Source organism: Danio rerio, chromosome 18, assembly GCF_052040795.2.
Source record: "Danio rerio strain M-AB ecotype USA chromosome 18, GRCz13ab, whole genome shotgun sequence".
Taxonomy (NCBI): domain Eukaryota; kingdom Metazoa; phylum Chordata; class Actinopteri; order Cypriniformes; family Danionidae; genus Danio; species Danio rerio.
In genome coordinates, this window is record NC_141038.1 from 44,555,750 (window position 1) to 44,581,300 (window position 25,551).

Here is a 25,551-nt window from a genome sequence, read left to right on the forward strand (position 1 = left end):
ATATATATATATATACACACACACACACACACACGCATATATATATATATATATATATACACACACACACACACACACACACACACACACGCATATATATATATATATATATATATATATATATATATATATATATATATATATATATATATATATATATATATATATATATATATGTATATATACATACAGCTGGGAAAATAAGTATTGAACACATCACCCTTTTCCTCAGAAAAGGTGCCGTTGACTTGAACTTTTCACTGGATGTTGGTAACAACCAAGGGAATCCATATATGCAAAGAAAACAAATCTAATTAATTTACAAATTAAGTTATGCGTCATAAAATGAAATAATGCAGGGAAAAAGTTATTGAACACATGAAAAAAGGGAGGTGTAGAAAGACTGTGAAAGCTCAGACAGCAGCTGGCATCTCTCATTAGTTCTTCAGCAATCCTCTGCCCTTCCTCAGTGTAAATGAATATTTGCTGCTTCAGTTCAACATCTACATTAGCAGGATAATGAAGATGAAACCAGGGGTACATTTCAACAAGACAACAATCCAATGTTCGTATAATCCCTAGTTACCCATAACACTTTTTAGAGATATAACTACTATATTGAGTTTTGCATTCTGTTATGTATTTAGAGATATTTTAAAGGCTAATTTGGATGTGCCACATTTTGCATAATGATAACATTGAAGTGTAAAAACGTGTATCATTGGACAGAAAAGTTGTTTATAAATATGTTATGAAAAGAAATAAAATATGTTGCGCTTTATGTTTAAGGTTATATTGTACAGTATATACTGTAAAAGTGTATATACTGTAATACAAGCTAGTAACAGTGTAAAAAATCCCTGTAAGATAACAGTAAAATACTGGCAGCTACAGTACTGTTACACTGCTTTACCGTAACTGCCATTTTATGGTATGTTGCTGTAAAAATACATGATCTTAATTAATTAATCATTAAGTGAACTCATGCACTGAAACTGTGACTGTCTTAAATCGGTCAAATGAGTTTAAGTAATGTTTGTAATGTGTTATACAGTTAAATTCAGAATTATTAGCCCCCTTTTGATTTTTATTTTCTTTTTTAAATATTTCCCAAATGAATTTTAACAGAGCAATGAAATTTTCACAGTATGTCTGATAATATTTTTCCTTCTGGAAAAAGTCTTATTTGTTTTATTTTGGCTAGAATAGAAGCAGTTATTAATTTTATAAAAAACATTTTTGGGACAAAATTATCAGCCCCTTTAAGCTAATTTTTTTTCGATAATCAACAGAACACACTATCGTTATACAATAACTTTCCTAATTTCCCTAAACTGCCTAGTTCACCTTATTAACCTAGTTAAGCCTTTAAATGTCACTTTAAGGTGTATAGAAGTGTCTTGAAAAATATCTAGTCAAATATTATTTACTGTCATCATGAAAAAGATAAAATAAATCAGTTATTAGAAATAAGTTATTAGAAATAAGAAACTATTATGCTTAGAAATGTGCTGAAACAATCTTCCCAGAACAGAACAGAAATTGAGGAAAAAAATAAACAGGGGCGCTAATAATTCAGGGGGGCTAATAATTCTGACTTCAACTGTATATGCAGAATGAACCTCCAAGTATTCCAACATATGTTTAATGCAGCGGATGAATGCCCTTCCAGCCACAAACCAGAAATACCAACTGGCCCAGCCGGGACTCAAACCAGCCACCTTTTTCCTTTGAGGTGGCAGTGCTAACGAGTATTAATGACTTTAGTTCATTTAGAAAAATTCTGTTTAACCCAAAAGTCTTAAAGCTCACAGTGTATATGAATTATAGTTATTTAGCTTTTGGTTTTTGTAACATTGTCTTTAAAAGTTTTCCCACATTTTCTGCATCTAGTCGATCTTCATGAAATTCCTGGTTTTAACTCCCTAATAAATCCGAATGTGAGAACATACGACACTGTGGCTTCCAACATGACATCCATATCCTGACGAATCAGCAGTACATCATCATACACAAGTCTTATGTTTTGATTGGGGAATTCAGTTTCTGATGCCAGTATGATAATTTATCATCTCCCCCTTTTAGCTGGATCTAGTTTTTGCTTTGAGTCACCTCTCCGATTTGGGCAAAAACATGTTTTGAATCAGATCCACATATTAGTTTAAAATAGGAATGGAAAATACTGTTTAGATCTGCTTACAGCCACAGCCAAACACACACCCGTTGTCCAAGACGTAATGTACTCTAGTCCCTGTTGTACACGCTGATGAAAACTGTGATCTTACTTTATTTCTGGACCTTTCTTGATGTTTTTGAAACATTGCTTATTGCATTAAATGCATTACACTGCTGTTAGTTTGTTCTGAATCATTTTGTTAATTTTCTTGTAAGCTGTTCACCAACTTTGTGTTTGATATATATATATATATATATATATATATATATATATATATATATATATATATATATATATATATATATATATATATATATATATATATATATATATATATATATATGGTTAATTCTGGCGTTATGGATGTGACATTTGTAGTAGAAATTCAAAACAAATGTACAGAGAAAGTATACGTTAACATTATATTGAAACATCTGTTTATATTTTCCAAAACAACAAACCACAGAGTTATGGGATCAAAAAATTTCAGTTTGTTAACATGTTGTATAATTTAAATGAGGAAAATAAAACTGCGACAAAAAAAGTCTGCGAGTTTACAGTATACAACATATTTTGTAGAAACTCTGTAAATTAAACTGCACAACCCAAAATAAATAATAATCATCAAAAGGATAAGAGTTGGCTTTTTCTAGAACAAAATGATTGATTTTATTTTATTTTGACATTTTTGTATTTTTGAGGGAAAAGCTTTGTTATGGATGTGACACTTTTTTGTTATGGATGTGACGGATATGAAATTGCTATTTCTGTGACTTTGGTCAATCAAATATAATAGTTTGAAAACATTGACAGAAACATTTTTAAGTATTTTTAAAGTACTGTAAAACACTTGGCAATGCAAAAAAAAATGTAGAAATGGTTTCGCTATTTTGATGAAAACATTTTTCTTTTCATGACTAGCTTGATTTATATATATATATATATATATGTGTATGTATGTATGTATATGGATGGTGCCAAAGAGTCAAAAACCTGACACTGACAAAAACGAAACTGGCTGAATAAAGCACATGCTAACGTGTATATACTAACTGTATTCATTTACATGTAAATTTATGAATCTGAACATATTAGCTGATGGTCAAGGTGATTTGAAGTTCCCGAATGAGACTGAGATTATTTAGAGGTTGTTATCTCGCAATAACATACCTCGAAGTGTCTCGAATGTCCAGTCAGAATCGAGTATTCCAGAATAACATTAACTAATATGAACTTATTGAAAAGTGTTAACCAAATTTATAAAATCAACGTGTTTCTCATGCACAGATCCAGGCTCGTGGGGCTCTGCAGTATCTGGTGTCTCTGTTAGCGAGTATGGAGCACAGCGCTCATCACACGCTGCTGCTGGAAATCCGCTGTCTGACCGATCGTTACACCTCCATCCTGGGTGGCGGAGGAAAAGACATCTACCGCATGAGCAACAGCTTCTCTGCCATCGCTCGACTGCTGGGACGCAAGCTGGACGCTGACGGTGCAGTGAGCAGGTAAACACACACTGTTCCCCAATCTGTCACTTACTTGGTTTTCTTGAGGAGTCTTGACATGCTCCACAATGAGTTTTGGGATCCACAGGGGTGATTGGTTTTATTGCAGTAATTGACTTTTTATTATGATGGAGTAACTTCTGAGTAAAAGTTCCATAATCCACAGATCTTTGTGAAACCACATTGCAAAATTCTTAGGCTAATCAGCTTTTTGGCAGGTTCATAGATAAAAGAGCGATGAGGTAAAGAGTTGTAGTCCAGATTTTGTCCATTTTCTTAGTTTCATTTGGACTCTCTTGAGGAACAATGATGGAGATAGAAAAATATACTAAATTATATATAGGATAGAATATATACAGGGGTTGGACAAGGAAACTGAAACGCCTGGTTTTAGAGCACAATAATTCACTAGTTTAGTGTAGGGCCTCCTTTTTTGCAGCCAATACAGCATCAGTTCATCTTGGAAATGACAGATACAAGTCCTGCACGGTGGCCAGAGATATTTTGAGCCATACTTCATGCAGAATAGTGGCCAGTCACTACATGATGCTGATAGAGGAAAATGTTTTCTGACTCGCTCCTCCGAAACACCCCAAGGTGGCTCAATAATGTTTAAATCTGGTGACTGTGCAGGCCATGGGAGATGTTCAACTTTACTTTCATGTTCATCAAGCCACTCTGTCACCTGTCTTGCTGTGTGCATTAGTGCATTATCATCCTGATACACGGCACCACCTTCAGGATACAATGTTTGAACCATTGGGTGCACACGGTCCTCCAGAATGGTTCGGTAGTCCTTTTCAGTGATGCGCACATCTAGCGCAAGTATTGGGCCTAGGGGATGCCATGATATTGCAGCCCAAACCATCACTGATCATCCCCATGCTTCACTCTGGGCAGCAACAGTCGGCGTGGTACACTTTTTTCGGGGCTTCTCCACACCGTAACTCTCCCAAATGTGCTAAGATATTAGATAGCTTAAAAGATGAGCACCATTTAGGAGTTATTAAGCATTAATTTGCTTTTCTATTCTAGCTTAAAAGGATTGTTCACCCAATAATTAGTTCTGTCATCATTCTCTCATCCTCTATTTGAGTTTATTCTGACTTCTGTGGAAATATAAATGTAAATAATCATGTTTCAAATGATCAATAATCTACATATAACTGAAAAGTTATATTCTTTGGCTTTTGATTGTATCATTTCATTAACAGCCCTGCCATGAGAGACCTTTGTCTTTCTGACTACTGGCTAAGCCAAAGGGATGCAAATGCTACATGAATGCTTTTAACGGCTCTGCCTTTGTCTTCGGGTGATACTTTCATGCTACAGAAACCATTTCTTTTTTATTAACTTGTGTGGACAGTAGCTGGGCCGGTTTGTAACACCTATATGCCAGTTATCATGCTGACTTCAATACTGAATCTGCATGCTTTGTGCTTTGTTTAGCCATCTCCCCTACTCCTAAGAAGACATTATAGACAAGACAGCTTTGTCTTAAATCAGACTTGCGATAAAACTCGCAGACTGCAGACCTCCAGTAGGCTCTGCGAACACATGGACTTCTTGAAGACGCAGTATGACTGCAGATTAACCAGCATGTCTTAATAAAGAAATACTCCTGCTTGTTCAAGTCTTCTGGACTGGGTTCTCTCTATTCAAATGCATAAGTTTTCATTTCTGGGTGAACTATCCCTTTAATTAATTTTGCTAGAAAAGTTTCAGAAAAATGCACCAACAAGTTTGCAAAATATATCAAACAGTGTTTATAATTACTTCTCATATTAGTCTTAGTGGCAAACCGTTAATGTTTAGCTTTGTACAAAATTGCAATCTTTCTTATTTTTGTGTAATGGTATTGCATTCACTTGTTTTAGATTGTTCATTAAAATGAAAAATTCCAGCATGTTTAAATTCTTGAGCACTGTTTAAATGAAAGTATAAATGTTCTCTCGTTTACAGTTGTGTTTTATTGACTATATTTCTAAGTTATTTCTTTCTGAGATCACTTGTGTACATTCCGTTTAGTATATGTTTGGAATACCACAATGTTGAACATTTGCAAAAATGTCAAGCTTTTACAACAGATTACACTGCATTTAATACGGTTTCCCCCTTCGTTCATTGAAGTACAAAAAGTTAAGACATTTTACACAATGCTGCATAAAAATGCTAAATATTAGTAGATTAGAATATAATTTTCTGAGCTGGATGTGTTTATCAATACTACACAGTGTGTGACATTGTGTTTTTGCATAATGTAATATGGTTGCACTTGCTAACATCAAATACTTATTTTAAAACCAGGATTATTATGCTTTATTGTGCATAATTCAATGTTAAAATATTATTTGCTGTCATCATGGTAAAGCTAAAATAAATCAGTTATTAGAAATTAGTTATTTAAACTATTAAGTTTAGAAATGTGTTAAAAAAATCCTCTCTTCGTTAAACAGAAATTTGGGAAAAAAATAAACGGGGCTAATAATTCTGACTTCAATTGTATGTATACTTAAACAGCCGTTTTTGTGATTAGATTTTAATTTAATTAAAAAAAAACATTTAAACAAATTTAATTCACAATCAATCAAACTAATCTAATAAACAAATTCTCAAAATTCTTACTCTTGCACACTCTACCTCAGCTCTACTCTGATTGCCGTCAGACTGGCAGTGGCTTTGAATTGTTCATACCTCACGCATGTGCAGTACAGAAGGAATGTTCCATCATTCATGGGGGCCCCTGGTTTTGAAAAGGAAATAATAACGTTAAAATTTATGGATAAGCTTCTTGGCATTGGTTGGGCCCTCTATTTTCTGAGGCTCTAAGGGGCTGCTTACCTTGCTTATTTTATATATGAGTTAATAAGTTCACCCCTGTCTACAGGTGGTTTGTCAAACCCACTACCCTGTGTGAGGCACACTCAGAATTGATAATGTTTTGGGCTTGCATTTAATTCTGTACATGCCACACAGCATACAAAGGTATACATTTGTGCCTGTTCACATGGCATTGCACTTTGGCACATGACAAAAATTTATATAAATAGTATTGTCAGCATTTAAAATGCAGTAAATGGCATTATGCAGTAAAAAAAAATGTCTTTGTCTTCCATGGACCTCTTGTTATAAGAACTGCTGTGTTAATATATATATATATATATATATATATATATATATATATATATATATATATATATATATATATATATATATATATATATATATATATATATATATATATATATATATATATCATTTTATTTTTTTAGCCAAATCTCAATCATTATTTGTTTTTAATTTTTTCAAAAAAGCATTTTGCTGCCTTTTTGTCAACTACCCATTTTATAACATAGTCTTCACATGTGTGGCAGAGGGGAGGAGAAGGTGCAGGATTTGCCCAGGCCGCATGAAGCCGAGTCTGGTTCTGAGATGTTTGCTGAAAACCAGCATCTGCAGGTGAAGATCCAGGCTTTTGAGGAGAAGATAGGAGATGAGGAGGTGGAGTCTGAGGCAGATGGAGCTTCTCCTGGCCCTCAGAGACGCCACAGTCTGGGTCAGGCAGCACGAGACGAGCGCAGAGAGATGAGGTTTAACAGGTGGGATTGACCTATGGGATACAGTGTATGAAACAGTAATAAAAGTTTCAGAAATACTAATCAATTTGACATTATTACGGTCTCATTCTATTTCAAGATGGTCAAGATTATGTTTCTGTTCTGTTTTGTTTTTCTAAAGCTGTGGTCACACTAGATCAGGCATGATCAACCCTGTTGCTGGAGATCTACCTTCCTGCAGATTTCAGTTGCAACCCTAACCAAACACACCTGTCTGTAATTATGAAGTCCTGCTTCAGGTCCTAATTAATTAACTCAGGTGTATTTGAGGGTTGGAGCTGAATTCTGCCGGAAGGTAAGTCTCAAGGAACAGGGTTTGTGACGGTTGTTGCTACTGTATATCAGATATGGTTGTGGCTGGAAGTTAACAAGAATTATTTGTATTATTTATCATTTAGAAATTTTCATTTTTGGGTGAGCTACCCCTCCAACTAATTTAACTAGAAACGTTTAAAAAAATACCCAAAACAAGTTTGCAAAATATATTAAACAATGTTTATAATTACTCCTCAAACTAGCTTTGCTAGCAAACCGTTAATGTTTAGCTTAGTAATAAATTATAATCTTTCTTATTTTGACATTGCATTTACTTGAGGTTTTAGATTGAACATTAAAATGAAAAATTCCAGCATGTTTTAATTCCAGCACTGTTTAAATAAAAGTATAAATGTTCTCTTGCTAACAGTTGTGTTTAATTGGCTATATTTCTTAGTTATTTCTTTCTAAGATTGCTTGTACATTAATAATAGAAAAGACTAAAGAAATGACTTATTGGAATGTATTAAGTCAATAAAACGGGTACGTTTTAAAAATTATCCAAAAACTGTTATTTTTATTAAACAGCACTTGTGGAGTATTTGTAAAATAATAAAAAGAAAAATCACAGGAGGGCCATTGGACTGGTCTTTGACTACATATAATAATTATTAAATTCAACTTAAAATCAGAATTAGTTTTCTTCTGTTTTCGTAATCAAATGTAACCATTTTGTCAGCTTAGATGCTTGCATATAAAATTAAATCCACTTTTTAAAAATGCTTACTGAGAAAAAAATATATAGATATCTTAACTCTTAACGTAAATAGTACACCACATTAAAGAAGTTAAATGGATTGTAAACTGCTGACAGGTAAAGAAAAAAACAGCAAATATTTTAATTATGAACCTCAGAAATAGGCAGGAAATTGGTTTTGAAAAAACAATTTTAAGGTTTAAATAGACTTCAGGGAACAATACAACACTGCATAATGTATGCTCTACATCTGTAAGTATAGTTCTGTCCTATGTAATAACTCACAGTCTAAAAAGATGAACTGACTCATGAGTTTTGTATTTTGACTTGAGTTTTTCTTGCATGTTCAGGTCAAAGAGTCTGGCTCTTCATGCTGTACGCACCCGATCCATTAACTCTGACAGCAGCCCAGAGGGAGAGGGGCTTGATCTGAACGCAGAACTCAATGTCTGTGAGGCAGAGACCAGTTCTGTCCCCTCGACCCCCCACAACCATACAGAACTCACAGAGACTCAGCCTGACACGTCTCCAAACACTGAGGGGGCAAAGGTGGAGGATGGAGACCCCCGGGAGAGAGACAGACTCTGGATCCATCTACGAGACAACATGGAGGAAATCAAATCCTTCTGTGCGGAAATGATCAAACAAATCCCTGTACCTGAGCACTGTGTGATTGAAGGTAACCTGTCAAATCTGAGAACATTTCACACTGAAACTTGTAGAGCTTTGGCACAAAATTGCTCATGAAATAGATTCTGTAGCAATTCATAGATGTTTAAAATGCATCGATAATCTCTCTCAAATTGATTATAATATTGATGTTTAACAGCAGATGACACTGTATGCTTTACAAACAGCTATATGGTGCTTGCTTCCAATTCTTTACACATACCACCTGAATCTAAAATAGTCATTAACAAAGCTAGGAAAGGTTTAAGCAACTTACATGGGTGTTTACAATGAGCCAATCACCTTCTGCTGTTAAAAACTAGCTTAGAGCACCATCTTCCATTAAAAACTAGCCTAAAGCGCCATCTGGTGTTAAAAACTAGCCTAAAGCACCATTCCCTTTTAATAAAACTAGCCTAGAGCACCATCTGCTATTAAAAACAAGCCTAGGGCACCATCTGCTATTAAAAACAAGCCTAGAGCACCATTTGCTGTTAAAAACTAGTCTAGAGTGCCATCTAGTATTAAAAACTAGCCTAGATGACCATCTGCAGTCGACTGCTGTTACAAACTAGTCTAGAGCACCATCTGGTGTTAAAACCTAGCCTAGAGTGCCATTTGGTGTTAAAAATCTACCCTGGAGCGCCGTCTGCTGGTAAAAACAGGCTAGTGTGCTGTCTTCTGTTAAACAATCCTGGAGCACTTTTACCAACTAGCCTAGCATGCCGTCTGCTGTTCAAAAACTAGCCTAAAGTGCTGTCAGCTATTAAAAACTACTGTTCGTCTTTTGTTAAGAACTATCCTTGAGCGACATCTGCTGTTAAAAACTAGCCTAGACCAACATCTGTTGTTAAAAACTAGCTTAGAGTGACATCTGCCATTAAAAATTAGCCTAGAGCAACATCTGATGTTAAAACCCAGGCTAGTGTGCTGTCTGCTGTTAAAAACAATCCTAGAGCACTGTTACCAACTAGCCTAGCATGTTAAAAAACTAGCCTAAAGTGCTGTCAGCTGTTAAATACTACTGTTACGTTTATTGTTAAGTACTATCCTTGAGTGCCACCTCCTGTTAAAAACTAGCCTAGAACGCCATTTGCTAGCTGTTAAAAATGGCTAAATGCTAGGTGTTCATGTTAAAACCTAGCATAGACCATTATCTATTGTTAAAAACTAGCCTAGAGCATTATGTGCCGTTTAAAACTATCCCAGACAACATCTGCTGTTTAAAACTAGCATAGGCAACATCTGCCATTAAAAACTAGCCTAAAACGATGTCTAGTGGGAAAAACTAGCCTAGAGCGCCATCTGCTTTTAGAACCCAGCCTAGATCAGCACCCGATGTTTAAACAAGCCTAGACCACCATCTGCAGTCAACTGCTTTTACAAACTAGCCTAGAGCGCCATCTGGTGTTAAAAAAAGCCTAGAACGCCATCTGCTGGTAAAAATTTCTCTAGTGAGCGGTCTGCTTTTTAAAACAAGCTCCACCTGCTGTTAAAAACTATCCTAGAATGCCATCTGCTAGTCTGCTTTTAAAAACTAAGCTCGGAATCGATTCAACAGATGAGCGATGCATTTTGAAAACCTCCGAATCGATTTCTCAAACAATTCTTCGCCACAGCTATCGCAACTGCTATGCATTCTGTAGTGATGGGACAACTCATTCCACAAGTTTTAAGTTACTTATTATTGACAAAAATACAGACAGGAATATGTTTAGACTAGATCAAATTTCAGGTTAGCTTCTTGTAATTGTTTTTTATGTTGTTGATTCAGCAATATGAGTTTGCTACTATATTGTTAGAAATGTGAACTCATCCGTTACACACTGGCATGTCATGCTGAGTTGAACTTCTTCAGTCAGGTCACTGATGCTTTCTGACTGACCCACTGACAGGACTCTTGCTGTTATACCATAGTTGCACACATGTGAATATCAGAAATAACATAGGAGTTCAGTTTACATTTTTACTATTTGTTTGTGGGCAATGAATGTGCTATATACAGCATTTTTAAAATACAAGTGTGTTTGGTAACACTTTATTTTGATGGTTCATTTGAGTATTAGTAGACTGTCTTCTTAATATCTCTTGATACTGCTGCTAAACAGACATTTAACTGACTATAAGAAATTTTGCAAGTACATGTCAACTCTAACCCTGACCCCAACCTAACTGTCTACTTCTAATCTAATGAGAATTAGTTGCCATGTAGATGCAGTGTAACTTATATTCAACAAACTGACCATCAAAATAAAGTGTGACCGTGTGTTTTCATAATAAAAGTAACTATAGTTGACTGTTGAAATGGGATGCTCAAAATAGTTTTGTAAATTTAACTTTGAAAGGCAATATGCAATAATGTTTTCAACATAAGCCTCATTCTGAAAATGTAGCCCTATATACATTTCTGGAGATTACGAATTACTGTATGTAGCCAGAAGTATGTATGGCTGCATTTCGTCTTTAAAACGAACGCTACGGGGCGGTGTGACGGTGTTCCTTTTCGTGCTTACCCGCTGACCGCATACCTTTATATGGACAGCTTTTCTGCAGTTACCAGATCGTCCAAAAGCTCATCATTTAGGTCGACAGACTTGAGACACAGAGAGGAGCTGACCACGACTATGAAGTTAGAGTCTGTTAAAGAACGATTCCAGAAAGCAGGTAAAACAAAAGCAAGCCAAAAAATATAAGAAACAAGTAAATAACAGGGTGAAAATGTGGTAAAATCTGAAAATGTGGTAAAAATCAGGCGACGCCTTTTCTTTTTCTGGATTGCTTTTTAAAACTGTCGGTTGGGTTTAGGGAAGTGGGTGGTTGGGTCGATCAGTGCTTTTGAAAACACTATTGGTTGGGTTTAGGGAAGGAGGAGGGTGCGTCAGTTGATCTGTAATTCAGTTAGTCAGTTGACAGCAGCCTCTGGTGGATTTATGGGAGAACAGCAGGCGTGAATGGCACTCGCGAGAGAAATTTGAGATCTGTAAAGCACACACAACAGCCTCTGGTTGATTTGCGAAAACAAAAACGTATCTCCTGGGACATATTTGGTGCTCTCCAGAAATGTATATAGCGGCACGTTTTCAGAATGAGCTTGGGTTCAAACAACATTTGAAAAGAAGTGAGAAAAACTCAAACAAATACACATTTATTTACATCCATATGTTGAAAAATAAATACGAAAAAAGTAGTTTAATGGGTTTATTTACGAGAAAAGCCATGAGTCAAAAGTTGTTGAGGGGTGGGGAAAGGTAGTTAATGCCAAAAATCATTAGATTTTTAAGTAAAGATCGTAAGTTTCTGTAATTTTCCTACCATAAATGAAAATTTTATCAGTAAAAGGTTATTTTACTAAGTTAATCATGACCTTAACTTAATTTTAACAACTTTAAAGCCTAATATTTTACATTTTTAAATCTGATATTCAAACATGTACACTTATGAGTGGTTTTGTGGTCCAGTGTCAATGTCACATATTGCAATTCAGCACCCAAAAATGTGAGATGTTTTTTTTTTTTTGACCATATTACCCAACCCAATGTTACAATATAACAAGAATTCCGGTTCTTGCCAAAAACTGGTCTTGTGGGTTTTGGTCTTTTATATGCAGCATATATCATATAACATAGTATCACACAAGCAAGAGTACCATTTTTCAAAAATATCTGCTTGATTTATTATACAGCTTAATAAATATTACATTAATAGTGTTACTGATATTTTAGACACAAAACTGTATTTGCTGTGCGAGAATAGATCAAACCAAAGCCTTGGAGAACCAGCTGTTCAATGCAGGTCTAAAATTAGCCAAGATAACTACTAATTAATTTGATAACACTTGGTTTTAAGGTGTCTTAATATATTAATTACATTTAATTAAAACTTAATTAAATGCAACTACCCCTAACCATATTATCCCAAGTAAGTACATGTAACATGAACTAATAATGAATAATACTTGTAGAGAATTCATAAATCATAGTTTAACTTTTACTAATGCATTATTAAAATCCAAGTCCATGCCTGTTAACATTTGTTACTGCGTCATGAGTCTAAGAACGATCAACTTTATTTCCATTAAATACTGTGAACAATGTATTGTTCACTGTTAGTTTATGTATTTACTTAATACAACTTAATACAATTATACTGTAAAGTGCTACAGTTAAATGAATAATTTGGTACACTGTAACAAGGACACCCTAAATAAGGTGTGCCCATTATTTTTAATGGCAAAATTGCAGATAATATTTACTGTAGATCTTATATTTTGTACTTAATGCATCTTGTTGCTAATTTGATTTCAGAATTTTGGTTTGTTGATATAACTTGACCTTTCTTCTCGAGTCTACCTGACTCACTTTTTTATTGTCCTTTTTTAAAGTAATTTTTTAAATAGATATCACACTTACACTCAACAAGCCACATGATATGATGTTTTATTCACAAAGAGCAACGATGGGCCGAGGACCATCAGTTTTTTGATGCACAAAAGTATTCCTGGAGCTTCATATGATTGCAGTTGAACTGAGTCTGGACAGAATGTCTTGGGACTGTTGCTGTCTTTGTGTTGCTAGTCCCTTTGAATGAAAGTGTCTGCTAGATGTTTAAATGTAAATGATAGCTTCACTATGACATTAGTTGGCCTCCCATGATCTGTTAAATATGACTGCGCTGAATACTTCACACATAAACGCTCTCACATGTTTTCCACCAGTTCAGGTCTCCGACTGATCGATTACCTTACAGTTTCTCAGTGGGAGAGCTGTTGAATAACATGAAGTGGAGGTAAAGACCTGGGCCACTGTTAAAATGTTAAAGATGTTAAAATGAACCTGCATCTGGATTCCAGAGCCGAGCAAACGGCCTCCTTCTATCTGCCACCCTCAGCTGAACTCTCTAGCGTATCACACTCAGATAGCTAATATAAAGTGGGATTTGCTAAGGCAAGCATAGGTATGACTGTGAATAGGAACAATAACCTCAACTTATATAGTGAACTTCAGGGCATAACTTATCCGATACTGCACTCTGGATTTGAATAAAACAGCACACAACATCCATTTTTCCACAAAACAACCTGAAATACTGACTCATGTGACCAGTCACATTTTCACTGTGTGATGGTCCATCCCAGATGCCTCCTAGCCCAGAGAAGTCGACGGCGCTTTTGGACACTGTTAACATAGGGCTTCCTTTTAGCACACTACCCTTTTAACTGGCATTTGTGGATGTAACTATGTATTGTGGCACTTTACAAATGTTTGCTAAAGCAGTCCTGAGCCCATGTGGTGATAACACTAATAGATGAATGAGGATTCTTGATGCAGTGACGCCTGAGGGATCGGAGTAGTTCAGCTTAGGCTTGCGCTCTTGTGCTTTATGCACAGAAATTTCTCCAGATTCCTTGAAACTTTTAATGATGTTATGCACTGTTGAAGGTGAAATATCCAAATGTGCTCCTATCTTTCTTTGAGGAACATTGTTTTTAAACATTTTAATAGTTTTCACATGTATTTGTTGGCAAACTGGCGATCGTCTGCCCATCTTTGCTCCTAAAGGACTAAACCTTTCTTGGATGCTGCTTTTGTACCAAATCATAATTACAATCACCTGTTGACATCACCTGTTTCAAATCACATCATTATTTTACCAATTTACCTGATTACTAGCCCTAAATGGCTCCTGTCACTACTTTTTTTGGAGTGTGTTGCAGGTCTGAATGACAAGAAAGGAGGTATGTTTTTAAATAAAATGATGTTGAGCCGACAAAAAATGAAATATTTTCCATTCGTTTTGTCTGCAGTGAAAAACAAGTCAAAGTAAATTTGGAAATCACTGCTTTTTCTGGTTTAGGGTTGTAGTTTTCAGTTTCTCAAACAGTGGCTAATCTGTGAAAACAGTGGGTAAACCAGAATGAATTGATGTGTTGATGAGTTAAGTGAGTGCAGATACAACTGAAATAGTTGAGCAGGAATAGAATGATAAAGTAGTTAGATTGTTGACAACATCTGATTTTTGATGATCTGACTTCATCATATGAGAGCAGATCTGTGCTTTTCTCATTCAGTCCTATTTGATATATTTTTGCACTTAGTCAGCTTTTTAAAGTGTACACCTACAGTAGATTGAGCCAATAGCATTTGAGTGTGTTTGTGAAGACAATTCTGAACCTACTCACTGAACCTACACTGAATCCTCAAAAACGTGTTAGCTCAGTTTATGAATGTGTATAAAGATGTAAACTACACTCACCAGTCACTGTATTAGGTACACAGTTAGTAGTACCATGTCAGACCGACCCTTTTTTGCATTGAGAACTGCCTTAATCCTTCGTGGCATAGATTCAACAAGGTACTGGAAATATTCCTCAGAGATTTTGGTCCATATTGACATAATAGAATTGCGCAGTTGCTGCAGATTTGTCGGATTGTCCATGATGTAAATCTCCCATTCCACCACATCCCAAAGGTGCTCTATTGGATTGAGATCTGGTGACTGTAGAGGCCATTTGAGTACTGTGAATTTATTGTCATGTTTAAGAAACCAGTCTGAGATGATTTGCGCTTTATGAGATGGTGTGTTATCCTGTTGGAAATAGCTATAAGAAGATGGGTACACTGTGGTCATGAAGGGATGGACAGGGTAAGCAACAATACTCAGGTAGGCTGTGGCATTGCACAATGCTCAGTTGGAACTAATGGGCCCAAAGTGTGAAGCACCACCAGCACCAGCCTGAACTGTTGATACAAGGCAGGATGAATCCATGCTTTCATATTGTTGATGCCAAATTCTGACCCTACTATCCGAATGTCGCAGCTGAAATCGAGACTTATCAGACCAGGCAACGTTTTTCCAATCTCTTATTGTCCATTTTTGGTGAGCCTGTGGAAATTGTAGCCTCAGTTTCCTGTTCTTAGATGACAGGAGTGGCACCCGGTGCGTCTTGACAGGAGTGGCACCCGGTGCGTCTTCTGCTGCTGTAGCCCATCCGTCTCAAGGTTAGATGTTTTGTGCGTTCAGAGATGCTCTTCTGCAAACCTCAGTTGTAACGAGTGGTTTTTAAATTAATGTTGCCTTTATAAAACCATTCTGGCCATTCTCCTCTGACCTCTGCATCAACAACGCATTTATGCCCACAGAAATGACGCTTTAAATATTTTCTCTCTTTCGGACCATTCTCTGTAAACCCTAGAGATGGTTGTGTGTGAAAATCCCAGTAGATCAGCAGTTTTTGAAATACTCTGACCAGCCTAGACCAGTCACTTAAATATCTTAAATACCTTTCTTTCCTATTCTGACACTCGGTTTGAACTGCAGCAGATCGTCTTGACCATGTCTACATGCGTAAATGCATTGAGTTGCTCCCATGTGATTGGCTGATTGGAAATTTGCGTTAACGAGCAGTACCTAATAAAGTGGCCGGTGAGAGTATATTATCACACAGATTTAATTTAGGCACAAAGATGTTACAAGATATTATCATTCAAATTGACTATATTATATATGTGATTAATATTAATCATTAATTTTCCACAAATCTGCTTTGAAACTGTGTAATGTTAAAAGTTCTGTGCAAGCAATTTTGACATTATTTTAACCTCTATTTATTTATTTATTTTTAATTCAATTTTAATACCTTTTTCTATTCTTTGACATGTCCTTCAGAGCACTTGATGAAAAAGGAAAAACAGATCTAATTTAGTGTGGATATGATTATTATGAACTAGACTTTTAGTTAATATAAACTAAACATCTGAGTCGCCAAGATAAATCAACACCACCGTCATCAAGCCCAAAGTGCAATATACAAAGTATAATAGCTCGTCTGAATTCCACTATATCTCATGAAAGCTGGTCTCTTTTTTAATTCCCATGAACTCATTTTCTTTTACAAGAACAGCCTCATTTATCTTCAGTCCAACAGAGTTGAGTTATTCCAAGAGGTCCAGCTTTAGTTTCTCTTGTCTTTCATTGGTTCTTTTAGTTTCATTAAACAGCTGGTGCGTAAGCCACATGTCACCAAGTTGCATTAAAAAGGGAATATGCAAACTATGACTTATGCTTCAACTTTAGTTTCAAAAACATGTTTAAGTCGATGCTGGAAGGCCACAAGCAGGGTCACATACACAAACCCAAACACAGAAATGCAACATAAAACCTCTACTTCACCCTGACTTGTATAGTGTCAGTAAAAGCCTAAGAGAATGAAGGATGGATTATGTTTATAAAGAGGTTAATGCTACATGATTTGTATAATCAATAGACAGAACAAAATTATGCATTTATGAGTAATGGTTTACCAAAATGAGCTTTGCGATGACTGGTGGAAAAGTAAATAACTACAGTACTGTGAAGTGTGAGATACGCACGCACTTAGCTGATGTTTTTAATTTGATTAAAAAAAAATGTATATGCATATGTTTTGTTCACTTGCAGTATGTTTATGAATTTGCATGCATGTGTGTTTTCAAACTGATGCTTTTTCTATTGTTTTTTTTTTACTTGCCTGTTTGAGCTGTCTCAGTCATCACAGTTTACCTTAATGTGTCATAATTCACTAAATCATAATTCTGTAACTTGGTGTGTTTGTGTTCCTGGTCTGGTTTCTTCACATTTTCCTATTGCTGTGGGCATAAATGAATAATGCTAGGATTAAAGAAGGAATAGTAGGCCTGAGATCTTTTAAACTCAATATTGTTGCAGTTTAGGTCCTTTTTGGAACAACACAAATGATAAACAAGTTTGAAAATCCTTTAAGGCATGAGAAAACAAGCTTTCTGTAGTTTCATGATTGCCTGGTATTACTGATTAATACTCAATTTTGTTATCTGACTATACTATAGTATTACAAGATGGGGCAGTTTAGCTGCTGGCAGTATATTTTACAATATTTAGTGGTTTGGGAAAGTATTATGCATTTCTGGAGGAGGAATTCAAAAGTAATTTATTTTCTTGTGTTTGTGTGTTTGCAATCCAGACTCTCACCGAGGCTGTGTAGCTAAGCTGTCGTTCTCCTGTCCACTGAAAGGACACTACTGTCTCTACGGGAAGTCCAGTTTCTCTCTGTGTAGCAGTCAACCACACCTCTGGATCCAAATCATGCTATTGGCACTGCAGGTAACAGTTAAGGATGTTGATTTTGTGACAAAGAGTATGTGTTTGTACTTATCTACAAACAGTGGAGTGGCCAAGAATTCTCATATACACCACCTGACAAAGATCTTGTCGCTTATCCAAGTTTTAGGAACAACAAATAATAACTTGACTTCCAGCTGATCATTTGGTATCAGAAGTGGCTTATATGAAAGGAAAAGGCCTCTAAATCACGCTTATTTTACCAAAATAAAATATAATAATGCCTTGATTTTAAATTTATTAATTAGGACAGTAAGTTCTGACTTTGCTTAGACCAGGGGTCAGGAACCTATTTTTCAGCAGGGTTTTTTTTTTTAGCAAATTAATTTTCTTTTTAGGAGCCACCGGCCACTTTTTTTAGGTGCACCTGTCCAAATTTGTAATCAGCCTATCACATGGCAGCAACTCAAACGCCTTGTTGATGCCAGAGGTCAGAGGAGAATGGCCAGACTGGTTGTATGTAGACATAGTCATAGGCATGTAGACATATAGTCCCTTTCACACAGTGATACCGGTAAATATGCGGAAAATTTCAAGAAGAACTTACCGGTAAATTCAATAAAGCGCTGTTCACACAGGCGAGGACGTTCCGGAACTTTCCCGGTCAAGACCATTCACACACTCATTCCAATATACCGGTAAATTCTGACATCATTAATTAGAAGTGAGCTCTAAACGGCTGTGCTTGTGTTTGTAAACATTTGACTACATTACAAACTCTGTGGATAAGTATTGTGAACTACTTCGATAAAAACATATGGAGGAACACTTTCACATGTCGAGATGTACACGATATGTGTGTGTTTTGGTTCTCACTCCTTCATGGGCACACACGACACGTCAAGCAACTAAAGGAAGCAGAGCTTGAAGGTAAACAAACAACGGCTTATGATTAGCATCTTATCGATATTTATTTACACAGATGGCGCTAAAAAGGAACATATAAACCTCATCTGACTAACATCTAGCAGCTAAATGTTTCTGGAAAAATATTCAAAGGCTTTTATTCTCGTATACTGCGCTAACTTGAATGCGTCTGACTGTTCTGATTGGCTAAAGTAGACGTCTCACGTCAGCACGTTCTAGGCGTGCACGCGCTCTTTCCGGCAATCTTCCTTCTGTGTTCACACAGCGCAGCATTCCGGCAAATAACCGGTAATGTTACAACTTCTCTTTCCGGAAAATAGCCTTTACCGGTACTTTCAAAAAGGGCCTGTTCACACATACAGACCTTTTCGGCAAATCGCCGGTAATTTTCCAGAAAGGTCTGTATGTGTGAAAGGGGCTATAGTCAAGACGATAGATTACTATTATAAATTACACGGGTTTAAACAAAAACTTTATGTCCATGCACAACTCAAAAATAAGCATCACATGTTGAGCAAGTCCATGAATGAAAAAAAGGACAGTTTATAGAATTGTTTTTCTTTTCGCCATCACCACTCATGGATGTTATTTGTACTTACATACACGAGAAGATTACCATAAAAACGCAAGTTCTGTGCTCTTTATTGGTGTCGTAATTCAAGTTTTTCCATAGTGCCGCACACGCAGATTGGTTGAATCTTTTTTTTTTTTTTTTTGTTAACTGAGTTCTTATTCATTTTGCTCTAAAAAATTACAATTAAAAAGGGATTTATAATTGTATTTGCAATCGGAAACTGATTTCTAGTGACTGTTTAAAAAAAACCCACTTAAACTGTTGTAAAACATTATTGTAGGAAGACAGCTGGAGATCCTTGTATATTTGGTCAAAGAGCCAGATGTGGCTCGCGAGCTGTAGGCTCCACACCACTGGTTAAGACGAAAGTCTTATCACTTAACAGAAATAATGTACAGTATAGAATGTAAAGTCATGGTGTAGCGGAAAAATAAATAAAATTGTGTATGACTCCCATGAACTTGGAGAACTGCATCCATACATCTCTGCAATGACTCAAATAACTTATTAATAAAGTCATATGAAATGGCAAAGAAAGCGTTCTTGCAGGACTCCCAGAGTGCATCAAGATACATTGCATTCATCTTCAATGCTTCCTCCTTGGGATGCAGTTTAACCCATGATTCTTTGGAAAAATCTACCTTCTCCCACTTTTCCAAACAATCAACCAGAAAGTCAAGTTATTATTTGTTGCTCTTACAACTGAGATTGAGGACAAGACTTTTGTCAGGTAGTGTATGTAGTAAAATTTCATGACAAAAGTGTCCTAAAAAAGCATTATTATGTTATAATATGTTTAAAGGTCCATTTTTTTGGGTGTACTATCTCTTTAAAGGATTATGATGGTCTCTACGGATTTCATGTTGTGTGCAAACCTACACAGTGAAGTTCATTACTTTGGCTCAGCGGTTAATCTTATCTCTCCAAGAGCAGCAGTACATGTAACACTAACCATATCAAGCACCAGTAATTACGATTAGCTTGTATGTTGGCAGGCTAGCAGTTTATCATGTCTGTGTGCAGAGTAAAGCGAGCGAGGCCTTGTGCTGTCAGGACGAGTGTGTGCTGCAGCTGAGGAAACTCTGGGAGAAAACACAGCTGACAGGAGCACACAGCTTTGAGCTGGCCATGACCCAGACCACTGTTCCTCACAATAAGGTAAAGTCTTCTACTGTCTGCCAGTCACACAAACACACTCATACGAACCATGGCCAGAGGCGCTGTAATGTTTTAGCAGTGAAAGCTAAAATGTCGTCTAAATGCTGCTATTTTCACAGAGCTTCTTGTGTTTCTGTATTTGGGATTCCAAAGGACATGACACAAAGAGAGAAGTGCTTGCAATTAAATTTTAATTATGTTTAGAGAATTATATAAAAGATATAGCTCTAGCATTTGACAAAGGATAGCTTCCAGAATCTCTCCCAGTTCAGTGCTGGATTCCGCTAAAAGCTCCTCAAAGGAGCAGCTCTAATCATAATAGACGAAGCTGTGGACTGAGCCACAACCTGTAAGTGTTTTTAATTGTTAAAATGGATCTATTACATGAGGATGTAAAATTAATGCGTTAAATTAAAAGGATGTAAATAATGGGAAATGCTATTCGGCATCGTTAACAATTTAGCTACAAATTCATATTTATCAGTCAAACCCACAATCTTCACCAGCTCTACAGTGTCTCTTCATGCAGCCTATCTCCCTGCGATCTACATGAACGTTTCATATTAATTATAAGCCCGATACATTATCGCAGTATTTACACAGCAGTGGCGTGCTATTAGAGGTGTGACACTTCCTGGTGATGTGGAGCCAATCCGCGAATCACATCACATTATGTTAGCTGACCAATCAGAGCCTCTTAAGGGTAGGCTTTCAGAGGAACTAAGAAATATGACAGTCGTTTTCATGTTAGCTGAGTAACAGTAGATAATTAAAGGAAGATATATGAAGAAATAAAGTGATTTTTTTTACAAGTGAAGCATGAGCACACATTGTTTTGTACCATGTAAACACAACCAAGCCTTAAAAGTACACTCTGGACCACCCCTTTAAAAGCAAACCTGTACAGGAATGTGCAAAAAAAACTATTTACAATGGAGATTTTAATTGTTTAAAATGAATAACATGTTTCGACCTAAGAGCTTCTTTAGGCTTAAGGGCTTCCTTTATTTACAAGTAGTGCTGGATTATTCTTTCACATTTTTGAACACCATGGACTCGGACTCCACCGGAAAAGGGTGCTTTGCCATCTCCTGGTTAGAGGAGAGTCTTAACCCCAGGTGAAGTAGTTCAAGTATCTTGGGTTTTTTTCACGAGTAAGAAAAGGAAGGAGTGTAAGATTGACAGGCGGATCGGTGCAGCGGCAGCTGTAATGCGGCCTGTATACCGGTCCGTTGTGGTGAAGGAACTGAATCGAAAGGCAAAGCTCTCGATTTACCGGTCAATCTACGTTCCTACTCTCACCTATGCTCATGAGCTTTGGGTCATGACTAAAAAGACAAGATCTTGGATACAAGTGGCTGAGTTTTCTTCGAAGGGTGGCAGGGCGCATCTTTATAGACAGGGTGAGGAGCTCTGACACCCGGGAGGAGCTCAGAGTAGAGTCCCTGCTCCTCTACATCGAGAGAAGTCAGCTGAGGTGGCTCGGGCATCTGTTTCGGAAGCCTCCAGGACGCCTGCCTAGGGAGGTGTTCCTGGCATGTCCCACTAGGAGGAGGCCTCGGGGAAGACCCAGGACACGCTGGAGGGACTATGTCTCTCGGCTGGCCTGGGAACACCTCGCGATTTCCCCCACGGAGGAGCGGGAAGAAGTGTCTGGGGAGAGGGAAGTCTGAGGTTCTCTCCTAAGACTGCTTCCCCCAGGACCCGGTCCCGGATAAGCGGATAAAAATGATGATGATGATGATGATGATTTTTGAATATTACTTTAGAAAAATATCTAAAATATTGTGCGAAACTGAAGGCTGGAGTAGTGATTTTAAATATTACACTACTTTTACACAGAAAAAAAATTGTGTCTAAAATTAAATTAAAGGAGAACTAGTCTTTTAAATTGCAAAAAGCATTTTACAATATCTATTTTACTGCATTTTAATAATAAAAAAAAGATTGCAGATTTCCAGACACGTAGTGCACATGCAGACAGTGAAATAAATTATTTATATATATATATTTATATATATATATATATATTTATAACTCCAAGCTAGACTAAATAAGCAGGAAACATAATTTATCCTTCCTCTTCTTCTCTGCAAGTCATGTTTAAGCAAGAGGTGGCCCAGCAGGGTAGGAAAAAACCACGTCTGATCCCGATCAAGACTTACATTTATGCCTTTGGGAAAAGAGTATAAGTTACAACACTGGACGCAATTTATGCATGTATATCTAACAGGACCCTGCTGTATGAGTCAAAGTCCTCTGTGGAGACCGATGAAGAAAGACCTTTAATAAGTAGACGTTTAACAACACAAATCTCTTCACCACCACCTCTATAGTGGAAAATGGTCACGTCATGTAGGTCAAAGGTCATGATTGCTGCTGAGACTGGGATGTTTACCTTAGGTCATTTCCTCAGCACGGTGCCATGTAAATCCATGTGCTCAGATGATCTTATCAAACATCGTAAATGTCACGTCTGGAGTAATTACATAGTACAGCTGGTGTCTTTTGTGTCTTAATGCTCTTCCTAAATCTGGGGTCATTCACCGTCCATTGAAGGACTGTGTGTGTGCATTAGACATATGGAATCTGTTTGTGTTGGGCAAATGCGCACATGCCAAATTACAAGGCAGGACACTAGCTAGTCCATCTTAAATGCTCTCGTAAATGTTCACTAGCTGATGCCCTATACCTTTTGATTTATACAATGGTTTAAACTGCCTTTTAAAGAGGCAAACTTTGGCAACATTGGGTAAATAGGGTTGGATTTCTTGCCCTATTGAAGTGAGCTAGTGCTAGTGCTGTTTTACGATTAATCGTGTCTAGTCGCATACAAAATAAAAATGTATATTTACATAATGTAAGTTCATGTACGGTATTTTTGTCAGATCCCCTCTTTTTTTAATGATTTTTTTTGTAATTTATTTGCGATTTAATAAATGACTGATTTTGTGGTGACATTTGCAGACAATTTTGCAATTATTTATATATATATAAAAATTATATTATAATTAAATAATAATAATAATTTAATTTTATTAATTATATTATTATATTAAATTATAATAATGAATATATTATAATAATAAATATAATATATCTCAGAGGTCGCGTTAACTGAATATTTTCCGTCATTGACGGATTTTCTTCAGCAGTGACGGATTAAGCTGAGGGTGATCTATAGTAATTTGTAGCTAACTGTAATTCCCACTCCTGTCCAGCTGATGGCGATTGCTCTTGTTTTATTTCCTCTTTGTCATTTGTACATTTGCAAAAATAAGTGTGAGAAGTTTCTTTAAACGGCCATATAGTTGTGATATTAATGATGCAGTAGACGATGAAGAACAAAAGACAAAAATACGATCCAACCAAGCGGCAGCTAGCAAGGTCAGATTTATTGTTTTTATATTGATGTTCTTGTGCACTACAAAATAATTTTTGTATCATGTATCAAGTACCAATGTCATACCAAAAGGTTATATATGCAGGTAAACTGAGTCGCGCCAGCTCCGGGCCGCAGCGCACATTACTCGGGGGCCGATTCTGGCTCAGATGCGGCAACGTCGGCTCGCTTACGGGTGCCGCATGTGACCCGATTGACTAGGGCCTGAGTACGGCAGCTGGAGTCTCCGGCAGGTGAGAATTTTGCTATCTAGGGTGCGTTGGAGTGTGTTGTGAGCACTACCGGAGTCAGAGGGTTGCAGCCGCGCACCTGGTGCAGAAGGAGCGCGGGCTGTAGTATTTTTTTCCCAGTGAAACAAGTACCTGCAGGATCGAGAAATCCCACATTCAGAGAATCCAGCAAACTTTCTGATCACAGCCTTTGGAGAAATGTTTCCTAACTACAAAACACTGGCTGAAGTGGCGCTAGTAAATCCAGTCTTTGCTCACGAGAAGTCGACTTTCCGAGGCAAAGACAGTCTCCCTTGATTATGCACAGGCATGCACCCAATTCAGGTCAACACAGGAGGAAGATATGAGTTAATGCAGATAAATAAATAAATGAATAATTTAGCCTGTATGCTTGTCGTGCAAGTTTATTATTAAAATATGAATGAAAAAAGCGATCAAAGTCTAAGTTAAGAAATAAGTTATGACGGAAATTTTACAACCCTCTCCGTCAAAATGACGGACAATGAGAAAATCTAATGCAACCTCTGAGATATATATATATATATATATATATATATATATATATATATATATATATATATATATATATATATATACACACACACACACACACACACACACACACACAGTAAATTATTAGCGCTCCCTGTATATTAATATTTACTGTATATATAATGTTATGTTATAATCGTGCTGGAAAGTTTAAATACCCCTTAAAGAATCTGTTAAAATGTGAATGATTTTAACAAAATTATATAGACAGCTCATTGGAGTACTTTTTTAATCTTCATGAATGAGCCATTTGTGAATTAGGCTAAATTGCCCAGACTACTCACTCAGTCCAGTGTTCAGTCATGTCCAGCTCGAAATAAGCCATGAAGTAATATGATCAGATTGACCGCTAACTGTGCCTTTCGTTTGGTTTGTCAGTTCGTTTACATTCCCGAAGTCCACTGCGACACCGAGAGAATATGAGTCAGCTAGAGTAACTCGAGCTTTGCTATAGCTGTGTACTGTAGGGAGAAACTGTGTCTAGTAGTAGTAGACAAGTCATTTTATTGAAAGAACCTGTTTCAGTGGATGAGTGTGGACATTCCAGATCATTTCAGAGGGTTTTTTAAAGTAAATTCACAGGTTTATTGCTATTTTAGGTGGCACGGTGGCTCAGTGGTTTGCACTGTCACCTCACACCAAAAAGGTCACTG

The 25,551-nt window shown here is 36.6% G+C and overlaps 3 protein-coding genes across 7 annotated transcripts in view; 2 read left to right on the top strand and 1 right to left on the bottom strand.

The window, feature by feature from the left end:
- The window catches only part of grk7b (G protein-coupled receptor kinase 7b), an 845,646-nt gene that overhangs the window by 498,669 nt on the left and 321,426 nt on the right, over nucleotides 1-25,551 (bottom strand). The gene's annotated exons all lie outside the window — the stretch shown is intronic.
- bcl7bb (BAF chromatin remodeling complex subunit BCL7B b) overlaps nucleotides 1-25,551 on the top strand; it is a 266,172-nt gene that overhangs the window by 116,156 nt on the left and 124,465 nt on the right. Inside the window, exon 2 of the mRNA XM_087292718.1 lies at nucleotides 2,667-2,945. The gene's annotated coding sequence lies outside the window, so the exon portion shown is untranslated. The remainder of the gene's footprint in view (nucleotides 1-2,666; nucleotides 2,946-25,551) is intronic.
- The window catches only part of veph1 (ventricular zone expressed PH domain-containing 1), a 168,118-nt gene that overhangs the window by 100,371 nt on the left and 42,196 nt on the right, over nucleotides 1-25,551 (top strand). For 3 of the 5 annotated variants that reach the window (XR_015514233.1, XR_015514234.1, NM_212831.1), the window contains 5 exon segments: nucleotides 3,464-3,681; nucleotides 7,056-7,280; nucleotides 8,661-8,989; nucleotides 17,957-18,096; nucleotides 20,579-20,713. Coding sequence is in view for 1 of the 5 variants with exons in the window: in NM_212831.1 (NP_997996.1) it covers nucleotides 3,464-3,681; nucleotides 7,056-7,280; nucleotides 8,661-8,989; nucleotides 17,957-18,096; nucleotides 20,579-20,713 (1,047 nt within the window). In the remaining 4 variants the exon portion in view is untranslated. 5 annotated transcript variants of the gene reach the window in all.